Source organism: Prosopis cineraria, unplaced genomic scaffold, assembly GCF_029017545.1.
Source record: "Prosopis cineraria cultivar Desert tree isolate PC_DT_omini unplaced genomic scaffold, ASM2901754v1 PC1, whole genome shotgun sequence".
NCBI lineage: Eukaryota > Viridiplantae > Streptophyta > Magnoliopsida > Fabales > Fabaceae > Prosopis > Prosopis cineraria.
The window spans coordinates 55,455,110-55,476,563 of NW_026555332.1; the positions used below are offsets into that span (position 1 = coordinate 55,455,110).

At 32.7% G+C, this 21,454-nt stretch overlaps 3 protein-coding genes across 5 annotated transcripts; all 3 read left to right on the forward strand.

The window, feature by feature from the left end:
* The first annotated feature begins 1,037 nt into the window (after nucleotides 1-1,037).
* Nucleotides 1,038-2,167, forward strand: LOC129291434 (glutathione S-transferase F13-like). The gene is made up of 3 exons (XM_054928810.1): nucleotides 1,038-1,333; nucleotides 1,461-1,509; nucleotides 1,621-2,167. Exons 1-3 carry the CDS (start codon nucleotides 1,187-1,189, stop codon nucleotides 2,076-2,078), a joined length of 654 nt encoding a protein of 217 aa, XP_054784785.1. The 5' UTR covers nucleotides 1,038-1,186; the 3' UTR covers nucleotides 2,079-2,167.
* Nucleotides 2,168-5,477: 3,310 nt separating this feature from the next.
* On the forward strand, nucleotides 5,478-7,550 carry LOC129290700 (heavy metal-associated isoprenylated plant protein 36-like). 2 transcript variants are annotated; one of them, XR_008588515.1, is made up of 4 exons: nucleotides 5,478-5,772; nucleotides 5,882-5,957; nucleotides 6,059-6,881; nucleotides 7,212-7,550. XR_008588515.1 is itself a non-coding variant. In XM_054927581.1 (3 exons), exons 1-3 carry the CDS (start codon nucleotides 5,716-5,718, stop codon nucleotides 6,742-6,744), a joined length of 819 nt encoding a protein of 272 aa, XP_054783556.1. In that variant the 5' UTR covers nucleotides 5,478-5,715; the 3' UTR covers nucleotides 6,745-7,087. The 2 variants fall into 2 exon arrangements, 1 of the variants encoding a protein (XP_054783556.1); XM_054927581.1 differs by lacking the exon at nucleotides 7,212-7,550 and having other exon boundaries at nucleotides 6,059-7,087.
* Nucleotides 7,551-17,817: 10,267 nt separating this feature from the next.
* On the forward strand, nucleotides 17,818-21,154 carry LOC129305987 (bifunctional protein FolD 2). Of its 2 annotated transcripts, none has more exons than XM_054946256.1 (5): nucleotides 17,818-18,023; nucleotides 18,214-18,397; nucleotides 19,129-19,286; nucleotides 19,784-19,996; nucleotides 20,664-21,154. In XM_054946256.1, the coding sequence occupies exons 1-5, from the start codon at nucleotides 17,928-17,930 to the stop codon at nucleotides 20,898-20,900; spliced, it is 888 nt and encodes a 295-aa protein (XP_054802231.1). In that variant the 5' UTR covers nucleotides 17,818-17,927; the 3' UTR covers nucleotides 20,901-21,154. The 2 variants fall into 2 exon arrangements, with proteins under 2 accessions (XP_054802231.1, XP_054802240.1); XM_054946265.1 differs by having other exon boundaries at nucleotides 17,884-18,023; nucleotides 18,197-18,397.
* Nucleotides 21,155-21,454: the final 300 nt, after the last annotated feature.

A 21,454-nucleotide genomic window follows, 5' to 3' on the forward strand; every position in this document is an offset into this window, starting at 1 on the left:
TTATATATTTATTTTTTTTAACTATGTCCTTACTTTATTTATTTTTTTAAAAAAATTTATGAATTAAAATTTTAATTATTATTATCAAAATCCTTATATGAAATATTTAATGAGGCTATAAAAAAAAAGATGTGGATATTGTTCAAGAATTTAAAGTTTCACTAAACATTACTCATAAAGTGTTAGTTAATTAATTATAATTTATAAGTTTATTAATTATAATTTATATTGTGGTTTGGAGAGAGTGATGCGTTCAATTTGACCAGCTTTAAAATTACTATTTATTTTTTCAATGATGAAATTAAAGAATGGCAATGTTCTGAAATAATCAGGACAGAGTCTACTGTCGCTATAACAAGTTGTCCATTTTCAAATGCATGCACATCTGGCCATGAACCAGGCCACACCTTCTGCAACGATCTCATTATCTCATGCACCACATACTCAGTCCGAACCTCATTAAATTTTCCCTCCCCATTCTTGGAAAACACAATTACAGATTAATGTTAATTGATAATTAATGTTTTAGTCATTCAATAACAAGACGACTGTAATTATGTTGAGGTGAATAAGATTACTTCTTTTATTAATAAAAGCATTTAAAACATCCTTGAAATATGAAAATGACTTTTATTAACTATTTAACCTCCTACGAATGCACACAATAGTAGTCAAATCGTAGTGTTTATTTAAAGAGCGCCAGAGTTATTTCTGGGAAAGTATTAAATTGATTTTACAAAAATTTAGATTATTTAATAATTTCTTTGATGTTTCTGAGAAATTTTTTTGCTGACATTTCTCATTCTGATCTCATGCAACGGGGGAAGTAGTATGGTGGGCAGAAATGCAAGGGTGGCGAGAATAAGTTTGAAGTGGGGCCCATATCTGACAAAACAGGGTCAAAATTTCTTTAAGAATTGGTTACTTGCCTTGATTTCAGGCAAAAGGTAAAATACAATTTTGTCGTCTTATGTCTAACCGACAAATTCTAGGTCCTCCCTGGCAATGGCGACAGAGTAAAATGCAGTTTTACGTTGATTAACCCAAAGGCGAACCAAGGCCACTAGCATCAATGTTGGTTCACTTCCCTTTATAAGAGCACCTTCCTCTATCTCTTTCTCTCCCAATTCAGCCCTGGTACAGTAATACACCATCTCTCATCTTTCTGCTCTCCGTTAAAAAGAATATGGGGATCAAGCTCCATGGTCTGTCAATGTCCACTAATACCAGCCGAGTCATGGTGTGTCTCCATGAGAAAGACGTCGACTTTGAGCTCATTCCCGTCAACGTCTTCGCCGGAGAGCACAAGCTCCCTCCTTTTCTCTCCAAGAACGTACGTATTTATATAATATAACCACTTCGTATGCACAATCACTCGTCCTTTCTTTTTCACTGTACGTACATGCTTACTTTAATTGAATGCTCATTTTTTCTGAGATAAATATTTTCAATTCTGGCAGCCCTTTGGTCTGATCCCAGCACTTGAAGACGACGATCTCACTCTCTTCGGTATGCTATATTCCCTTCCTTTTTATGCCTGCATGTGTATCTGGTGCAAATGTTTCAGATTGATCATGAAAAATAATATCTATCGGCACGTGTCTCTGGTACAACACGCAGAATCTAGAGCTATAACAGCATACCTGGCCGAGAAATACAAAGAGACAGGACCTGATCTGATAAGGAAGAGTGACCCAAAAGAAGCGGCTTTGGTTAGGATGTGGGCAGAGGTAGAGTCCCAGTGCTACGACCCAGCAATCTCACCAATCATATTCGAGTATCTGGTATCTCCTTTCCAAGGCAAAGAACCCAACCAATCAGTAATCGAGGCCAGCATGGAGAAGGTAAAGAACGTACTGGACGTGTACGAGGCGAGACTGAGCAGCACGGAGTACCTCGCAGGGGATTTCTTCAGCCTCGCAGATCTTAACCACATAACCAACACTCACTATTTCATGAAGACGCCTTGTGCTTCCATGATCAGCGATCGTCCACATGTGAAGGCCTGGTGGGAGGATATCTCTTCCAGGCCTTCTTTCCAGAAGCTCGTTGGTGGTTTGACTTTTGGTCAGAATTGAGGCCTCTTGAATGGGCTTCCATTATTTGTTTGGTTATCTCTACTTGATTGATTCAATTTCTTGAAACTTTGAGAGATATTTTCTCCTTGCCTTAACTTGGCACTACAGTTTTGCGATTGCTTTACCATATCAAGAGATCCCCAAATTATATTTACAAATGAACTTCGGACCTCGCATTTTACGAATTCATAGGCCCAGCCCACTTCGCGTCCCTTAGATTGATGAGTTATAATTTTGGCCAACACGACTGTCAGAACATCTATAATTTTGGCCCAAAATTACAGAACTTGATGCATGGACAATAGTAGCTTTTAAATCATCATGTCAGACATGAAAATCTGAAATGGAGGTTACCAATTCAAACCCAATTAATTGATTTTTTTTGGCCGTACGTGCTCAACACAAGAGGAATAAGACTGATTATATTCTTCTTAATTACTAACCAGAAAAAAGGTCGTCTATAAAGAAACAATAACGCGTTGATATTAACTAGTTTATAAAATGACTCCAATTTATATGTCAAAAAGTTTGAAGTATTTATCAATTTTCGAAGACAAAAGTTTTGTCATCACGAATTCAATAATTCAAGCACCAAAAAATTACATATTGTTAAATAGTGGTAAGGATTAAGAGTCAGCGAGCCCTTTGAAATGCAGAGCGAGGAAGGATACCACAGTGCGATCATAATGCAATAACTTCAATGGAGAGTCAGATTTTCACAAGTGAGGCTCATTAATGTGTTTAGTTCTGTCCAATTACACGGACCATACCACTGGAGAGAGTTTCTTCCACAACACATGCATGCATAGAAGGTCATATAAGCTTTGGCTTGTGCATCTACATGTCACTGCGTGTGTGTTGCTGATATGTATCAAAACCACACCAGCTTGGTCTGAGGCCTGTGTCTTCTAGCTTCTTTGAATAATTCATAAAGGACCAACCCCACATTACAATTAATCTTCAAGCTTGTACTCCTGTTTCTCTTTTCCTTTCCCAGATCGAACTGTAACCCGTATCAATAAATGCTCTTTCTGAGATGATGTATCTACCAAGTGTACCCACAGTTAACAAATCAGATTCCCTTCGTACTGATCCAATCTTACAACTAAGCCGTTATTAATACTTAATTACAGATTTGTTGGTAAAGTAGTTATGCCATTATTACCTGGATATCATCATCACATGAGCTACACCGTAGTAACTGAGACACAGTTGGAGCGAGGTTTATTTGTATCAGACCTTACCAATAGTGCGTTATTAATGACTCTGTCATTTGCCTTCTTTACCAATCCATCATCATATATGACGAAATGTTCTTGTGTCACATATTAATTTGTTATCTTTGTTTAGAGGTGTACTGTGTAAGTATCATTTTCAGTTTTTACCTGCTTGAAAATTTGATGCTCTCTGATTGCTCAGACTTCAGACCCTGATAAAACTCAGCCAGACATGTGGGTTGAAAATCATGGAAAGCTCATGTCACCACAGCTTTATTGTGATTTCTACAATTCATATTCTATCAATTTGATCCAGACCTCGTTGAATGTTTGAAGCTTTGTAGTCTATTAAGTCAAGCATTAAGGGTTATGTTTAGCCAGCAAATATCACCCTTGGGCAGACTTTTTGCCTATTTTATAATTTTGATAGCGATAACCATTATCTTTAGCTTTGTTTCTGTGGGAAAGAATATGAGACATGAAAGCCGATAAGACATATACAATTGTTGTCACCGGTCACTTTCCTACTTAAAGGCTGTCAAAATAGTTAGCTTATTTCAAGTGGGAGGTTAACGAGTGTCCATTGTATAGTCCCATACTAAATTCACATCGATTCTTTTGGCTGATGTTCGATATTGCATGTGTACAAACCATTTGCCAAAAGACTGCATATTGTATCAAGTTCTATCTCTAGCAAATGATAGTTCCATGTCTAGTGACGCTTCAATGTTATCTTCACTTGTAATCTATCGTCATAAGCATCTCAAACTTTCACTCTTCTCTTTCTACAAGAGATATACAACTGGCATGCATAAACCTACCAGCTTGCTTCGGATCATGGTTTAGTTTGCAGTAGGAGGTATTTAAAATTCAACTGCTTTATTTTTTTCCATGAATCTAGATAGCAGATTGTATTGTTCATTCTTTTTATACTCAGGCTTTCCTTCGAAAAGAGACTCTGGCATGATCTGATTTTCTTTACATGAGAAAGACGTGCAACTCTGGGACCTACATGCTTTACCATTGAAGCATGTAGAAGCTAAAAAAAAATATTGAACCCTTTGTGCTGTTTGGTGATACTGGGATAAGTATAAAGCGTCAGATCGGTACCATGTGGGCATCTGTCTCGTTAAATATTGTAATTACTTTATGTAAACTAAGTTTTATAACTAAAGCTAATTGTTGCAAGAACCAACCAGAGACCACCTTTTTGAAGTGTAGAATGGATGAGTTTCCATTGGAGTTAGGTGGGGACTAGGATAGATTGACCAAGTGAGTTTCTGCATTCAGTTGAAACTAAACAGTTGGGACCTGTTAAGATGGTAAATGGGAATTGGAAAAAGAAGTCTTCAAGGCAATTAGGAGGAGCCATCAATAAGTTTTGAAAATTATGGACAGTATAAAGCTGCTTTTATTAGTACTGTGGGTAGTGGCAATTATGCTGCTGCAATACAAACAACCCTAACTCACCAGCCTAGTACCACGGTAAAGCTAAATTCTGCTCATCATATGAACAACATGTACAATTTGATCATTGGCTTTTTGAATACTCCTCTGTCTCTGATTATGGAGTATTGCACCTCATCTCCCTCAATGATTAATATATATATATATATATATCATCGTCAATTATATTTGATCTATCCTTCTTGTAATCGTCAATTATATTTGATCTATCCTTCTTGCTCATCTCCATTTCACCAAATCCACTTGGGCTAATTATTGACCTGGTTTAGGTAAAGTGTGATGTTAATTAGGGAGGATGAGGTTAATTAGATGAACCTTCTAGCCAGTCCATGGTTGATGGTCAGGGGTCCCCACGGAGGACCAATGTATCAGAGGCAAAATTGAGTGGAGTGGAACCAAAAGTGATGAGGCTCTTAAAACCGTCTGATCTGACAGATTGAGCTGCACCACATGCTACAAAAGTTTATGCAAAGGACTTTCCAGACCCCACCTCTGTTTTTCACTAAAAATCGAAAAGTGAAAGCCAAAGTAACACTTATCTTAAACTTCTCTCTCCTTAAAAAAAAAAAAAGAGTCGTTTTTTTCCTAGTGGGAATTACGAATTTTTGGAACAAGAAAATAATTAGAATGGTCTGTGGTTGAAAAAATACAAGCAGCAGCAGCCCTCATCTTGGGGTGTTTCTTACCCCACAGGCCACAGGAGTTGGATTGCTAATCAAACCTCTGAAGAAGACTCCTAATAATCCCTCAATGGTGTCATCATAAGCACGGTGGTCGTTTGTCTGTTAGTAGGATACTAGGATGCTATGATGACGTGGCATCCACGTCAAGTGCTGTTGCCTCGATAGTCAAGTGCTTCTCTTTTTCTTATAAGTCCTCTCCTTCACTCCATCTTTCTTGCCACCAACACACACACTCAAGTTTTCCATTGATCCCTTGCTTCCCATTCCTGTATGGCAGCCAAACCAGTTGAAGATGCACGTCCCGCTGCAGAAACCTTGAAGTACCAGGTACACACACACAAACATACATCCTGTTCACTCAAATCTTTATTGCATTCATATGAATATCTCTCTGTAATCGCCGTGGTTGATAACTTCTCCTTGCTTCTTTATGCAGACGTGGGTATTGAAAGTCTTGATCCACTGCGAAGGCTGCAAGAAGAAAGTCAAGAAAGTTCTTCAGGGAATCGATGGTAACTATCTATCTACGTATTTCTTCAATCTATGAAATGTCTCTGTGTTTCCTTAACAATTCAATTAATTAGCATATGTCCACATATGTGTTTCATCTCAGGGGTTTATACAACGGAAATTGATTCTCAGCAGCACAAGGTGAGAGTGACAGGGAACGTGGAGGCTGAGACTCTCATCAAGAAGCTCCTGAGATCAGGAAAGCTAGCAGAGCTTTTGCCTCAAGAAAAGGTCGACAAGAAAGACAACAAGAAGTCTGCAAAATCCAAAGGTGGTGGTGGTGGTAAAGAGAAAGAGTCATCAGACCACAAAAATATTGAACCCTCTGTGAAGGAAGATGACCAAAAGGGTCCAGGGAGTGATAACAACGGTGAAGGTGAGAAGGAGGCTGGCGGTCAAAAGAAGAAAAAGAACAAGAAGAACAAGGGGCAGGATGGTCCTGTTTCTCCCAATAATAACGATAATGAGGGTTCTGGCGAAGAAAGCACAAAACCTGAAGCATTACCAGTCACCGCCATGGCTTCCTTGAACCCTCCTAGACCCCCACTTCAGCAACCCTACCCGTACGCACCACCACAAGAGTACTATTCACCTCCACCACCTCAACCATATCAATATGGGTTAAGCTATAGCACAGCCTATCCCATCTCTGGTTCTTCCTATTATGCCCCTGGTTTCATGCATTCTAATTATAACATTCCCTACTCTCGCCTGCCGCCGCCGCCGGACTCCTTCAGCCACCGTCATGTCGACCATGATGAGTACGGAGCTGTATGCTCCGTCATGTAGTATTAATGTTATATCACTGAGGGCAAGAGTGGGGTTTACATTATATGTTGTGTTATGTGCTGTGACCTGTGAGTAATACTGCTTCGTTGAAAAGAGTGCAGACCAAAATCACAACTTACAAGAGGATATTTTGCAGGGTATGGGGTTTCTTTAATCAATGCCTTGTCTTACATTATTCAGCTTGACAGCTTTGGGGTTTGCTTGACAAAGGCCAATGCTTATCGTATTGCCCAGTGATCCCATTCTAGCACCTGAGCCTCTCTGAATCTTATGTGTAAAATAGATATCTATTGTACTGAAATTTTTCTTCTTTAGCAGATGGTAAGTGCTCAATTTTCATGCACCCTGATCCTGGAAGTCTGCCAGACGCTAGTGCTTGTTTTTCATTTATATTTTCACTAACTTTCATTTGCTCTTATCACTTGTACAAAGACTGGTTTAAGAATATGCATCAATTGAACATGCAGATCATAGCTTGGAACCAACTGATCAGAACTTTACAAAGCTTGAGAGATGTTTTCTGTCAGGGTCGCGTTTATCAAATGCCATGTTGTTGTTATATTCTCGCAGGATACGCTGCCAAAAAAAGATTTCCCCACCATATTTTGCAAGTTCTCCGTTCAAGCCTCTCCTTTTTTGACCTTTTCAGCTTAGTTTCTAGCTTGGAAGTGGAAGTCCCATTGAATGATGATTCAAAGAAGGTTATTTAGGTCAAAGAATGATTAATTACAATAGTTAATTATATTTTAAAAAGTTGTCTTTCACATACGCTTTAGATGGGAAAGATGAAATATATGATATGATTTATTGGGTCCCTCTTGCCTCGCTATGATTTATTTGGAATCTAGAAAAGTCCCACTTTGTTCTTTGTCTAGTCCCCACAAATGATTTTTCACTTTAATTTCTTTAGGAGCCACACAAATGAGCTTAGGATGCCGGATACACTTTGAAAAATAGTTTAACAACAAAAATTATATCTTAATTTGAATAAAATTAACATGATGTGGAGTATTTTTTGTCAACCTTAAATCTCAATTAGCATTTTTTTAATAATTAATATTAGAACATTTAATTATTTTATGAATGAAATTGTTACAACAAATAGTTTAAAATACTATCTAGGTGTTCATCAAAGAATAATTTAGAAGTAAAAATGCATTTAACCCTTTATTTATATATTTATTTTTTATTTCAATATCAAATCAAATAGCATATTAAATTATTGAAATAATTTCAATGTGGACTCGCATTGATCAATTAATTCATTAATTCTCAGCCTAAACTTATTAATATTATTAAGTAATTATACTTGATAGTTGACTCTTCATTTATTAAATTCATTGAGTATGAATTTATGAAACACTGATATTTCAAATCACCTCAGTATCTGTATCAATATTGTGTCCAATATCCATACTCACCGATATTTTTTTAATACATGCCCATAGAGTATTAAAATATTTATTTTTTATTTTAAAAAATTTTAATTTTTAATACGTATTCGATACTTTTAAATTACAAGTTGATATTTTAAAGCTAGTAATTCAAGGCTATTTTTTAGAAATTAAATTTTATTAAATATTTTGATATTAATTTTTTGTTTCTAATATATTTATGTGATTTTATTTTAAAGTCAAAAATTAAAATTTATTTAAAAAATAAGTTTTAGATATAATAAAAGCATAAAAATGTAGAAATATAATCTTTTAGGATATAAACTATGAACCTATTAGCAGACAATTTGGCATAGATAGAATATAAGCACAACTAATGATTATGTTTGCTTAGTATTGCTATACAGAACTATATATGTATGTCAGGTTAAATATTTTTAAATTAAAATTATATTTTTAATGTTTTGATCATTTTTTATAAATATATTTGCACATGTAAAAAACATATCATATCCCGTGCATTTAAAAATAAAAGTATCAATGTATCGTATCAGATGTACATATTAGTATCTGTGCAACATATGTTTGAATGAATAAATCGTGATTGGATTGGCATTAATACCATAAATTTTTCAAGATCTCAAATATGTAAGTTATTTTGGTCCAACGTCGCCGTTTCGAACTCGCGATCTGACACGAGGAGCTAGAATACTTCCAGGCCCCAGCCTCCCCTCATCAGGCCAGGAGTTTGATCGGCACGCGCATATGTTATTCTGTAGCACAGTGTGTCTATTGCATTAATCATCCCCTATTTATTTCCTATGTTTGCAATTATGGCAATTGATATGATGTTGAAATTTAACGTAATTAAAGGCAATAAGAAAAATATTGCATTTCTCTCCAAATTCCATTATTAGCTAACTTTTAACTTTTGTAATGCATATGAAGTAAATTAAAAGTGATTTATATTAATAAGAAAATAGTACAAAATAGCAGTATTGAGTGGATCCAATTTCTCCATGCTTATTATGCCTGTTAAAATTAAAAAATGAGTGGATCCAATTATTGATATGGTTTACCCCTCGAGATGCCCATCCCAGCTCGTATGCATGTTTATACACAAACAATGAAAATAATAATAATATTATTATTATTATCATTATTAATTCAGGTTTGATCTGCCATTACCATCACTCGACGTGTTGCACAGTACAAGACAACTCCTCCCATTCTTCGCTCCTTGCATGGAAAGTAGAGACCCTCGCCAACTCGTCCGTCTCTAGTCCCTGTGACTCCATAAGAGCGTCTCGCTCTGAGTTCTCATCTCCCTCAACCCTTGCCATCTCGTCTCTGCGACTCAGTGCTTTCGATGCCCTATTGCTCTGTGCTTCCATCCTTCTGTCATCTCATATCGTCGCCCTCTCATTTGCTTCTGGAACCAAGATCGTGATCTGAATGAAGATGAGGATTGAGGAGTCTTTGAAGATTGCATCCTTGCCTCGTGTTGTAACTCATTGTCTTCCTCTCCTCCGCCATAAACCGCGATCTGAAGAGTGAAGATGAAGGCTGAATGCTGCCAAACCTGAAGCCTCGATCCTGCTTGTGACTCTTCTGCGTCTCCCTTACACCCATTTCTTTGTCCTGTATACTCTGCTTCTTTGGCCAGATCTTACAAATTTATGGTCTTCCTTCTAAATATGCAAATTTGTTGGTTGGGTTCTAAATTTGAAGTTGAATTTCTCTCATTCTTCTTGATTTTATCATCCCCCCCCCCCCCCCACTCTCTTCCAATTTTTTGCAAAATTTACAATGAAAAAACGGGCTAATCAAAACTTGCTACGGGTTGGCCCAACTTATCCAGTACCCATTTTGTCATATACGGGCGGGTTATGGGTTAGTCCATGCCGCCTGCTGCTCAAACTATGATTTATATTAATATATGTAACGTAAATTAACAGTGATTTATATTAATAAGAGAATAGTAGTAAGAAGTAGATTCAATATCTTCATGCCTGCGATGCTTGTAGGCTTGTAGCCCCATGGTATATTCCTGCTTGTATAAATTTGATCTAACTGTTACACGTAGATAAAAATAATAGTTAAAGTAGAATTATACTTTTAAACATGGAAAAAAGTTGAATGAATTTCTAACTGTACCTGTGTCAAAAGTTAACATTACATTAATTATAATGAATTAATCATTTGTAACCTGTACAGATTAATTGTATAGAAGGAAACAAAATATAAAAAGACATTAAATATTGTACTTCCTCTATTTAAAAATATAAAATATTTTTAATTAAATTTTACCCTCCAATAAAATAATTACCTACTTTCAAACTAACCCTATCTTTTCATATTTACTTATATTAAACATCCTATAATAAATATAAAATCACTCGATAGAGACGTTTTTGAAAAAAGTAATAATTACACTTTAAAAAATTAAAAATACTTTACATTTTTAACATCCAACTCCTCAAAAAATACTTTATATTTTTAAACAGAAAGAATATACACTATTCTATCACTCTAAGCATCTTATTTTCTTCATCTTTTTATGATTGATATATTTATAATTATAGTATTTTTTTATTTTTTGTTGATTAAAAAATATAATAAAATTATTATTTTTAATTTTTATTTTGAATCTCAATTTATCTTTTTTTTTTATTTCAAATCTTTTAAACCACCCAAACAAAATATTTTAAATGTATGGATTTCAAATGTAAGATTTGCAATCTAAAATTGAAATCTATTAATTTAAATACTATATTAATTTTTTTAATTAGGTGAATTGGACCTTGAGCTCATCAAGCTGGAACACATTTTTAAATTTAAAGAGTATTTATAAAATTGCTTTTATACTGCCTGTTGACAAAATCATCATATCGGTTGTAAAATTTAATGGTATAATCTTGCAAATTGCAGACTAAATCTTTTTTAATTGAACTAAATTTTTATTGATAATTTAAAGACTTTTGCGGTTTTGCCAACCCTGGTGCCATTGAGATATGTCCCCTTTTTCGTCATTGGAGGCCAACTTTGAAGCATCTCAAGGCTCCATAGTTAATAGGCCCCTCGTGTTCCTGGTGTGTGCTGTGTAAGATGCTATTTTTCTTTTTCTGTGAAGATGATGAAAAAGAAAAAAAGGGCCATCCCGCATTTGTCGCTTATATTTTAAAAAAAAATATAATTTTTAATTTTTATACTTTACTCATATTTCATTATATATCTCTATTTTTTTTTCATATTCTGAATCCCTATATTTTTATTTTTTATTTTTTTAAATTCCTAAATAAATAAAACGTAAAAACTTTAAAAAAACCTAAAATATTAAAAAATAAAAATATAAATCCTTAAAATATATAAATTTATAATAAATTTATAATAAAATATAAATAAAATGTAAGAATTAAAAATTATATTTTTCTTTTTTTTTTCTCAACAAAGTTGACGGATCAGATGCTAAGGCTTTTTGTAACGGAACTGTTTAGGGTTTATTGGTACGCTATGCTGATGCCTGATATGATTTTGACTTGGATGCTCTTTTATCCACTCTGAAAACTAAAAAAAAATAATACTCTTTAAAAATATAAAATATTTTTTAAAAAATTTAATGAGTATTTTTAATATTTTTAAAATATAATTATTATTTTTTAAAAAAAACGTTCATATTAATAATAATTTTATATTTATTGTAAAATATTTAATAAAAATAAATATAAAAAGATGAAATAAGTTTAAAAATAATTAATTATTTTATTAAAATATAAAATTTAATTAAAAATATTTTATATTTTTAAATAGGAGGAATAACACTTACATTGAGTAGCGCGAAAATTTAATGATTGTAAATTTTATCTCAGCCAGCCCTTAAAAGTAATCCCTCAATCAAAATCAAATCAATTAAATCGAACTGGAAAATAGCGGAAAACTGAATATAAATAAAGTTTTGTTCCGTATATGTAATGTCAAAATTTACTGTTCGTTTCAGTTTCAACCAAGCTCTTCCTTTCATATCTCTGGATTATTTTTAATGATGCGTAAATATGAATTTATTAGTTCTCTCAAAGGATCTCTGATATTATTCAAAATTAAATTAAATATATATAGAATTAATTAATTAATTTTACCTCTAAAACTCGTATCAAACAAGTTAAAATTTTGATGTATATTTAAGAAAATTAACTTAATACTTTTTTTTTGGAATCGGTACTTCTTCTATTAAAAAAATAAGTTAAATCATATATTTAATTTGTTAACTTTACATAGTATTTTCTTTTGATCCTTTAATTTTATAAAATAAATTTTTAATCATTTAACCTAAATATCTTTAGTTTCATTACAGAAAAATTTTACTTTAAATTTTTAAATATGACAAAACATTTTTAAATATTGGCATATTAAATATAATTTTTTTAAAATAATTGAAACAAAAAATACTAATATAAAAATAATGATATTAAGATTAAAGAATGAAGAATATACTTTATAAAATTAAATAATTAAATTAAAACTTTTCACATAAAATTAAAAATATACTCTAGCAAAAAAATATTACTTTCAAATATCTATTTAACTAGTTTGAAAATATAAATGTATTATTTTATAAATATCGATCTTCTAAAATCTATTTCGTCAAAAATTATAATATTTTATTTAGAAAAATTAGCACAACCAATATCAAAACACAACTTTAAACTAAATAGGCATAAATTTTTGCTAGCCCAACCACTTTGATTATGTTTGGATAACATTTCAACATAGGTTGAGAATGCCCAAATCTAGATTGGGATGTTAAAAGTCCAAAAATTCTTGTTTGGGTGGAAAAAAAAATATTAACTAAGGTTGGGGTTTCAACGGGCCATTTTTTACAAAGCTAGCAACCCTGGCTTTTATAATGTCGCGTTGGGGGGGGTGGAAGAAATTGGAAAGCATTTAATGTTTTTTAAATTTTTCATCAAGCTTCTCTTTCTTCATTATCTCCACTACCCGATCCCCCCTTGCTTTGCTTAACCTTTGAACAAAGGTTTCGTTGCAATGTCTTCACGTTGTTCTCCTTTGCTACGTCAAATCTAACTAAAGATAATTGATGCCACTTGATCTTGATTGTGTATATTGCTTGCATTGTTTCTCGCTTGTTGTCATCCCTTCTTGTTGTGTTGAAAGTGTCTTGTGTTGATAATATATATTATTTGCTCAATTCAGGAAAAATGTGAGTTCTTTAGGTTGGTATCATGAGAAGTTCTGAAATTGTATTGTATGATTTAATGGGGTTGTAGACAACCTGGTAGTTCAAGGTGGGAAGATGCAAGCATCTCTAAAAGTGACGCCAAAAGGGTCCAATTTGAAATGAATGATTATTAAGTACAGAATATCTATTTTAATATATTTATTAGTAAATTATAATTATGATTATTATCACTGCTATCAAATTCTTGAGTTAACTCTATAAGTTTATCATTTTTATATTTTTAACTTAATTATGCCAACTTGCTTATAAACCCATGTTAACTACAACTTAATTAAATCTGCGAGTTGACATTCGAGTTTACTATTTTTACTATTTTAGTTTATAAAATCATGTCAACTTACTCATAAACTTGAATCAAATGCAAATTCAGTTAAATTTATTAAGTTCATCAATTTTTTATCGAGCTAAGATAATTAAGCACATGCTGTACACAAGTCAATTCTTATAAGTGTCAGGACCCTATTCAAAGAAAAATAAAACTCAAAGAGCAAAAATTAATATTATATTATTAATGAAAAATACAAAAAAATAAGTTGCCTTATTTTGAAATTTTCATATTTTGTATAATAATATATGAATACAGATGGACTAGTAATATATTAATTTATAAAAATTTTTAAAATTGGATGATATTGCTGCTGACTCGTATTGTATGATTTAATAGGGTTTTTGAATAACTTGGCAGTTCAAGAAGGAAAGATGCAAGTGTTCCTGAAAGTGACACCAAAAGGGTCCAATTTGGAATGACTTATTATTAAATATAGAATACCTATTTTAATATATTTAGTCAGTGTTTACTAGCAAATTATAATTATGGTTATTATCATTGCTGTCAAATTCTCAAGTTAAATTTACAAGTTTATTGTTTTTATATTTTGAACTTAATTGTGTCAACTTGCTCGTAAACCCATGTTAGCTACAGCTTCAATCAAATTTGGGAGTTGACATTTAAATTTATTGTTTTTAATTTTTAAAATTATGTCAACTTATTCATAAACTTGAATTAAATACAAGTTTAATTAAATTTTTTAAGCTTGTCAATTTTTTATCAAGCTGAGATAATTAAGTATATACTATATACAAGTCAAATCTTATAAGTGTTAGGACCCTATTCAAAGAAAAATAAAACTTAAAAAGCAAAAATTAATATTAAATTATTAATGAAAAAATACAAAAAATAAGTTGCTTTATTTTGAAATTTCCATGTTTTGTTTAATAATATATTAATATATATGGATTGAATTTTAATTATTTATAATTGAAATATATTTAAATCAAATTTTAATAATGTTTTATATTTTAACTATTTAATTATACACCTCTAATGGATATTTTCTAATACATGCAAACTCTTATGAATTTATAATTTGAGTTTACAATATCATCATGAGTTTACTTAAATTCACAAGTTTAATACCCTCTGTTATTACAATTGTATATTTGTATTTACTAATTAATAGTAATGCAAGAATAAAATTGATTAAATTATTTTTATCAAGTTTACCGAATAAACATATACGAAGCCAGAGTATTTGTAATGCCATGTCAACTCTTTTAATAAATTTTCCACGACGAGGTATATTTTGTTAAATTCATGATGGTTATTATTTTAGCTTTTCATGATTAAATATTTTGAATTTTATCGTTTAATTCTAACTTTTTAAATATTAAATTTTTTACTTATTAAGTGTGGTTTTAAGTTTATTATTTTTTATTTATTAATTAGTTGAAAACATATATACAATGTTTATTTTTATCATTAAATATTTTAACTGATTTTTGAATTAAATCTTTTAAATAGATTTTAATTTATTTAACTGACTTTTTAAAAAATTATACAAACATAAATTTTGTTATATTAATTAATTTTGTTTCCTAACCTTAATTTGTTAATTTTAGTTGTAATTTTTTTGAAAAACATAGTTTGGGGTCCATACACTTTACTTGCATTTTGTTTTGATTGTTGTAATTTTTTAGTATTTTATATCCCTCTATTTTTATTTTTTTTTATTTTAGGTTCTCATACTCTGTTCATAAAGAAACTTAAAATAATAAAAAATAAAAATATGAAAATTTAAAACACCAAAAAAGTATAGTGATATAGAGTAGGGATACAAAGTTATTTTTAAAAATTTTTTAATTTAAATACACACTTTGTTCGATCCACTTCGATTAAGTTCGGACCCCAGTTACCATAAACCTGTAGATCCTGTTTCTATCATTATGAATACTTGGAGACATTTCACTATGAAACTGGGTGTTGCAAGGGGTGAGATTGCGTGCTGGCGCCCACCTTAACCACCGTGGCGTAAATTCTGTTGACGGTAGAGTGGGCTCAACTTGCATATGTAATATTATTTGATGCATATTTATTATATATATTTTTCCTAATTCTAATAATACAAGTATACAACTTGATAACCATGCACTGTGCATCAAAAGAAGAGAGGCTATAAAGTACAGTACATGTAAAAAAAAAAATTATGTTTTACGTCCTCACGTGTTTGAAGGATTTTATATTGTTATATAAAACACACATAGCATGCACATGATAATAGTTTCCATTTTTTTATGCTTATGAAAATAGCTATTGAAATTATTAGCTGACGCCCCACAACTGAGCGTATAATTGAACAAATTAAAATATAGTTGACAGGCATTATGTTTGTCTGTGACAAAGTATATATTTATTTTGAATTATATTAATGTATTTTAAATTTGTAATTTTTTTAATGATTTTAAATGAGTGTTATTGTTATTTGGATAACTAATTTTTAGAGAAAATATGATTTTTTTACAATAAAAAAGAAATAGAAAGTGGTGGATTTGCAATTTTTAAAATTGAAAAAAAATGCAAAAAATATATATGTTTAACTAGCAAGTTAGCTTGTCAAACTGCCTCTGCAGGTTGTGAGCTAGGCAAAAATACAATCCACCAAGATATAGGTTATGTCAACCCGCAGTACACATATTGTGATCCACAGCGGCCACAAGCTAACCCATATTATCAGTTATGGTTGATGGAGCGATCACCGTTGTTGATGACAAGGCTGCCTGTGGTGGGAGTTTGCTGAGTGAGGAAGGGAGATGGATTGTTGGTTTTTCTTATATTGGGAAATGTACAATGATGGAAGCAGCAGCATGGGCTCTGTTGAGGCCTTTTATATTGAACTGGATATGGGGCATTCAAGAGTCATTCTTGAGTCTGATTTGAAGCTGTTGGGGGATACTCTGCAAACTGATGCCTTCATACAGGAAAGAATCAACAGTTATGGTGAATATCAAAGAAATACTGAGAGCTCGCGAAAATTTTTAAATAAGATTCATCTCAATGGATGGTAATGGTGTTGCTGATGCAATGGCAAATAATGGATTCAATGAATCACTAGTTCATAATACAACCCCTGTCTTTATGAGGCATGATATTTTGGGATCAAATTCCCACCTTCTTTGATTACGTTTATAATTTTGGGCTAGTTCCCTCTTTTTGTGTGTGTGTGTGTATCAAGTTTTGGCCCCCAATATGACGCCAAATATAATCTTTTAACGCCCCTGTAGTCTATAGATTCATACAAGGTCTATATATATATAGACACACACAGTATGTCCCGATTTTAAATTTAATTTCGATAATTACAATTTTTCAATAATTATACAATAAGCACATAATATTTGCCAAGATAATAATACATTGCAATTAAATCTATCTAAATTATATCCATATCTAACTAAAATAAATAATAATAATAAATATACATATTTTTTATGGGAATAAATATACATAATATGATTCTCAATAAGCTGCTGCCCTATTTTGATTGGAAGCCTCATAGAATGTGTAAGGAAGAATAACAATTAACTTCTCGATAAAATTTTTCATAAAATTAAATTATAAATATCAATTTAAATAGTTATAAATAAAACTTTTAGGTATAATCTAAGAGTTATGTTTAATATTTAATACTGATTTATAATTAAAACTCCTGAATTTATAACAATAATTTGTATTGATATTCTTAACTTATTTTTTGAAAAAATTTATGGGAGACTCAGTTATTATTAATTTAATATTTTGGAATCTAACTGTTACTCTCCCAACGTCTTAAGTTTAAACTACACGTCACTTTCATAATATAATAATAATAATATGATTTTATTAGAATTAAAAAGAGACATTAGGTTATTAATATTATTTTAAAGTACATAATTTCTTATTATTAAATAAATTTTTCTTAAAAACACTTTCTTTTAATACATAAAATTATGATTTAATCTGAAAAAAATGGAGGGACTGAAAACTATGAAGAGGTGAAATAAATAATTAATTACAGAGTTAACGTAAACGGAGGGATTAAGTAATACTCGACCAAATCTATGCCACATGTAAAGACGACGATCCGATTCATGCGCCTTTTTTTTTTTTTTTTTTGGGGGGGGGGGGTGTGCGGCGCGCTTTCACGGGCTTCGCTGCCAGCATACAGCCATAGACAATCTCCCGCTCCGCCTTATCCACAAACTCGTCTTTCGATCACATGGTGGCCACCGTCATCGACGGCAAAGCCGTCGCCCAAGCCATCCGATCTGAAATTTCCGGCGAAGTTCGCCTTCTCTCTCAAAAATATGGCCAGGTAGACGCTCCTATGTTTCTGTTTTTGAAGTCAAATCTGTATCTGGAAACGGAACCAAGCAACTCATAGCTAATTTTTAATATCGTGGCCTGGAAATAATCTGGAACTATATTTTAAACTGGATAAATCTAATGCCACGCCGGTTTTTTAATTCATTGCTTATGCTGAAGTAGGTTCTTTAATATCATAGGTCCCGGGACTGGCGGTAGTGATTGTAGGGAACAGAAAGGATTCACAAAGCTATGTGAGTATGAAGAGAAAGGCTTGTGCTGAAGTAGGAATCAAGTCCTTTGATGTGGATCTTCCTGAGCAAGTATCCGAGGCTGATCTAGTCAAACAAGTCCATGAGTTAAACGTCAATCCTGATATACATGGTTGGTCTATTACTAACCAAATCGTATTTGTTTTCAATATCATCTCTGCATACGTTATCGTAGTTTTATGTCCAGGTCGTTTGCCATTAGCGGTGCAGAGTTAAGTTTTGAGTTCTCAAGTGTAAAGGAGTAACTAGAAGATACTCTTGACATATTTGACTACTTTATTAAGCAATTTTGTTGCTAAATTTCTTCATGTTTGAACAAAAAATTAGATGCAAACTCTTCTAATGGCAATATCAGCAATAGAGTAAGACTTGTATTTGTATGTTTCATGGTTCTTGCCAATATTTTCTTAATGCCTTTAAGGGGGAAAAGAGTGAAATAAATGTTACTGTAGATGGAAAGTAAAGAGGTATAGCGGTGGATGATAGCATATACTCCTAAAAGAAACAAGAGAACACAGATGTCAGATGAAAGGGAAAAGACAAATAAACTAAGCTCATCCTGCCAATTTCTTTGCATGTCTTCAAGAGAAACCCCTGAAATGGTTCAGTACTTGATCCTTGTTAAATTGATTGACGGTAAATTGGGTGTCTAAATGTCAACTAATTTGAAGCATAATTTTAGTTGAATGAAGCACTGATGCATGGTTCTTTTCCCGTCAGTCAAGAATATGTGAATAATCTTTAGACCTGTGATGATAGTTTGGATGTGGGCTGATTTCTGTGACATATGCATGTTCTTATCGCTCATTTTTTAAAAAAAAGTTTGGGTTTTTATGTTCACAGGTATATTGGTTCAACTTCCATTACCAAGACATATAAATGAAGAGAAAGTTTTGACTGAAATCAGCCTTGAGAAGGATGTAGATGGCTTTCATCCTTTGAACATTGGCAAACTTTCCATGAAAGGCAGAGAACCACTATTTGTCCCTTGCACTCCCAAGGCAATTCCTCTTGCTTTTGAAACCTTTTGAATGGACTGAATCACGTCAACAAATTTTTTGATTTCAATCAACATATTGTAAAAACTTCTTGCTGAAGCTTTGTGAAATTGCTTCACCTGTGGAATTGGTATTCGATGATAGAGTGTTTTAGAATTTAGAAAGGTGATGAAATCTCTGAGGCCTTTATTTAACACTTTCGAAGCTAAGTAAAGAGTTGAAGATAGAGATCCACTGAAATTGACACTAGTTTGAATTCATACAAAGCTACTTCATAAAATTGAAGCAGATTTTTGTTGTTATTAGAAACAAAAAGGATTTATTTTCAATTTCTTTACCCTGTGTTTAACCTGATTCTCTAGGTTGTTTTAATTTTATTTTTTTTTGTTTTTAATAAAAAAATTCCACCTTTTGCGCTACACGTGTAAGCATAACTTAGCTTGCGGAAAACTTTCTCATAATCTTGAGTACTTAATTTATATTGTACTACTTGTATGCAGGGATGTCTTGAACTTCTCCACCGAAGTGGTGTGAGTATAAAGGGCAAGAAGGCAGTTGTGGTTGGTCGAAGTAACATAGTTGGATTGCCAGTTTCAATGCTTCTTCTTAAAGAAGATGCTACAGTTACCATTGTTCATTCACGCACAAGTGAACCAGAAAGAATCATCCGCGAAGCAGATATTGTAATTGCAGCTGCTGGACAACCAATGATGGTAGCGAGCAAAACATATTTACTATATTTGCATCTCCTTTCTCACAATTTCATTTCCATTCGAATAGCTGAACCCATCATACAATCAAAATTAGTTTTCCAATTTTAGCATTTGGAATGGTTCTTACTACAAAATGTGACAGATCACAAAAGTTTCAAGTCGGTTGCTTTTCAAGATAGCTCTCCTATACGATCCTTGGTATACAACACAAATTAGTTACAGGTGCAGACGTACAGTAGTTGTCAAATGCAACCAGGCCTTCAAGCCTAGGGTCTGATACAAATTAGATAGATAGATCGACATAGAGAGAGAACTGAAGTTGATTTTCCCTTCAAGTCAAGGGTCTGATAAAGACGATATTTTCATACATGCATACCGAGAAAAATAGAAATAAAAATAAAGAAGATTCTCTCTCCCCTACTCTCCTGTGACTCCAGTCAATCCAATAGATGCTGCAAAAAGGGTAATTGGCGGTACCACCTCTTTATAGGAATTCTGGAAAATTTTTTGGTCAAGAGCCTTGCGTACTATTATCGGTCTGCTGCTAATTGCTTTCTTTTTCCTGATGGAGAGTTCCCCCACCCCCACCCAAAAAAAAAAAAAAAAAAAAAATCTTTTCCACCATCCCTGATGGAGAGTTTGTCTCATAACATTCTGTACTTCGCAGGTCAAGGGCAGTTGGATCAAACCTGGAGCTGCAGTCATAGATGTTGGCACAAATGCTGTTGATGACCCAACTAAGAAGTCAGGTTATCGGCTTGTCGGAGATGTAGATTTTGAGGAAGCATCTAAAGTAGCTGGATGGATTACTCCTGTTCCTGGTGGTGTGGGTCCAATGACAGTCACAATGTTGCTCCAAAATACCTTGGAGGGAGCCAAACGCAAACTTGAGCAGAGTAATTGACATAACAACTGATCAGAACCTTTAATTTGAGAAGTTTTCCCCTTATCAGCTGATAGTCATGTGAGATTACTTATGTTTTTATGAATTATGAGTCCTTGAATTTTGTTTAAGCAAAACAATATCCTGAGTCTTTCATGCCCCCCTCAAATTAGGTAGTAGGTAGTGAACTGCACTATTCATAACTGATGAATAGTGTTGTTTCATATGGATTATATATGCCATATAGATGTATAAAATTTTTTCTTTTGGCATTTTTCCCCTTCTGATTTTGGTCGACCGCAGGCCACCCCCATATATACCTCAGAAGATGCTTGCTGACTTATGCCATATGCATGGAATTTTGTTGCCATTAGATTTTCCTACTTTTAAGTTCGTGAGTGTTGAGGTTTAACCATTAATGCCTTACAGTTTGCGAGTGCAATGTGAAGTCTATCTGCAAATCTTGGTCCTCTGAAGAGGATTCGAAAAACTTTGAACAGATTGCTTCTCCAGTCTCCTTGTCACTCTGACCAGTCAATCTACGTTGGCGACCCTAGCAGCCTAGCTCATTAGCC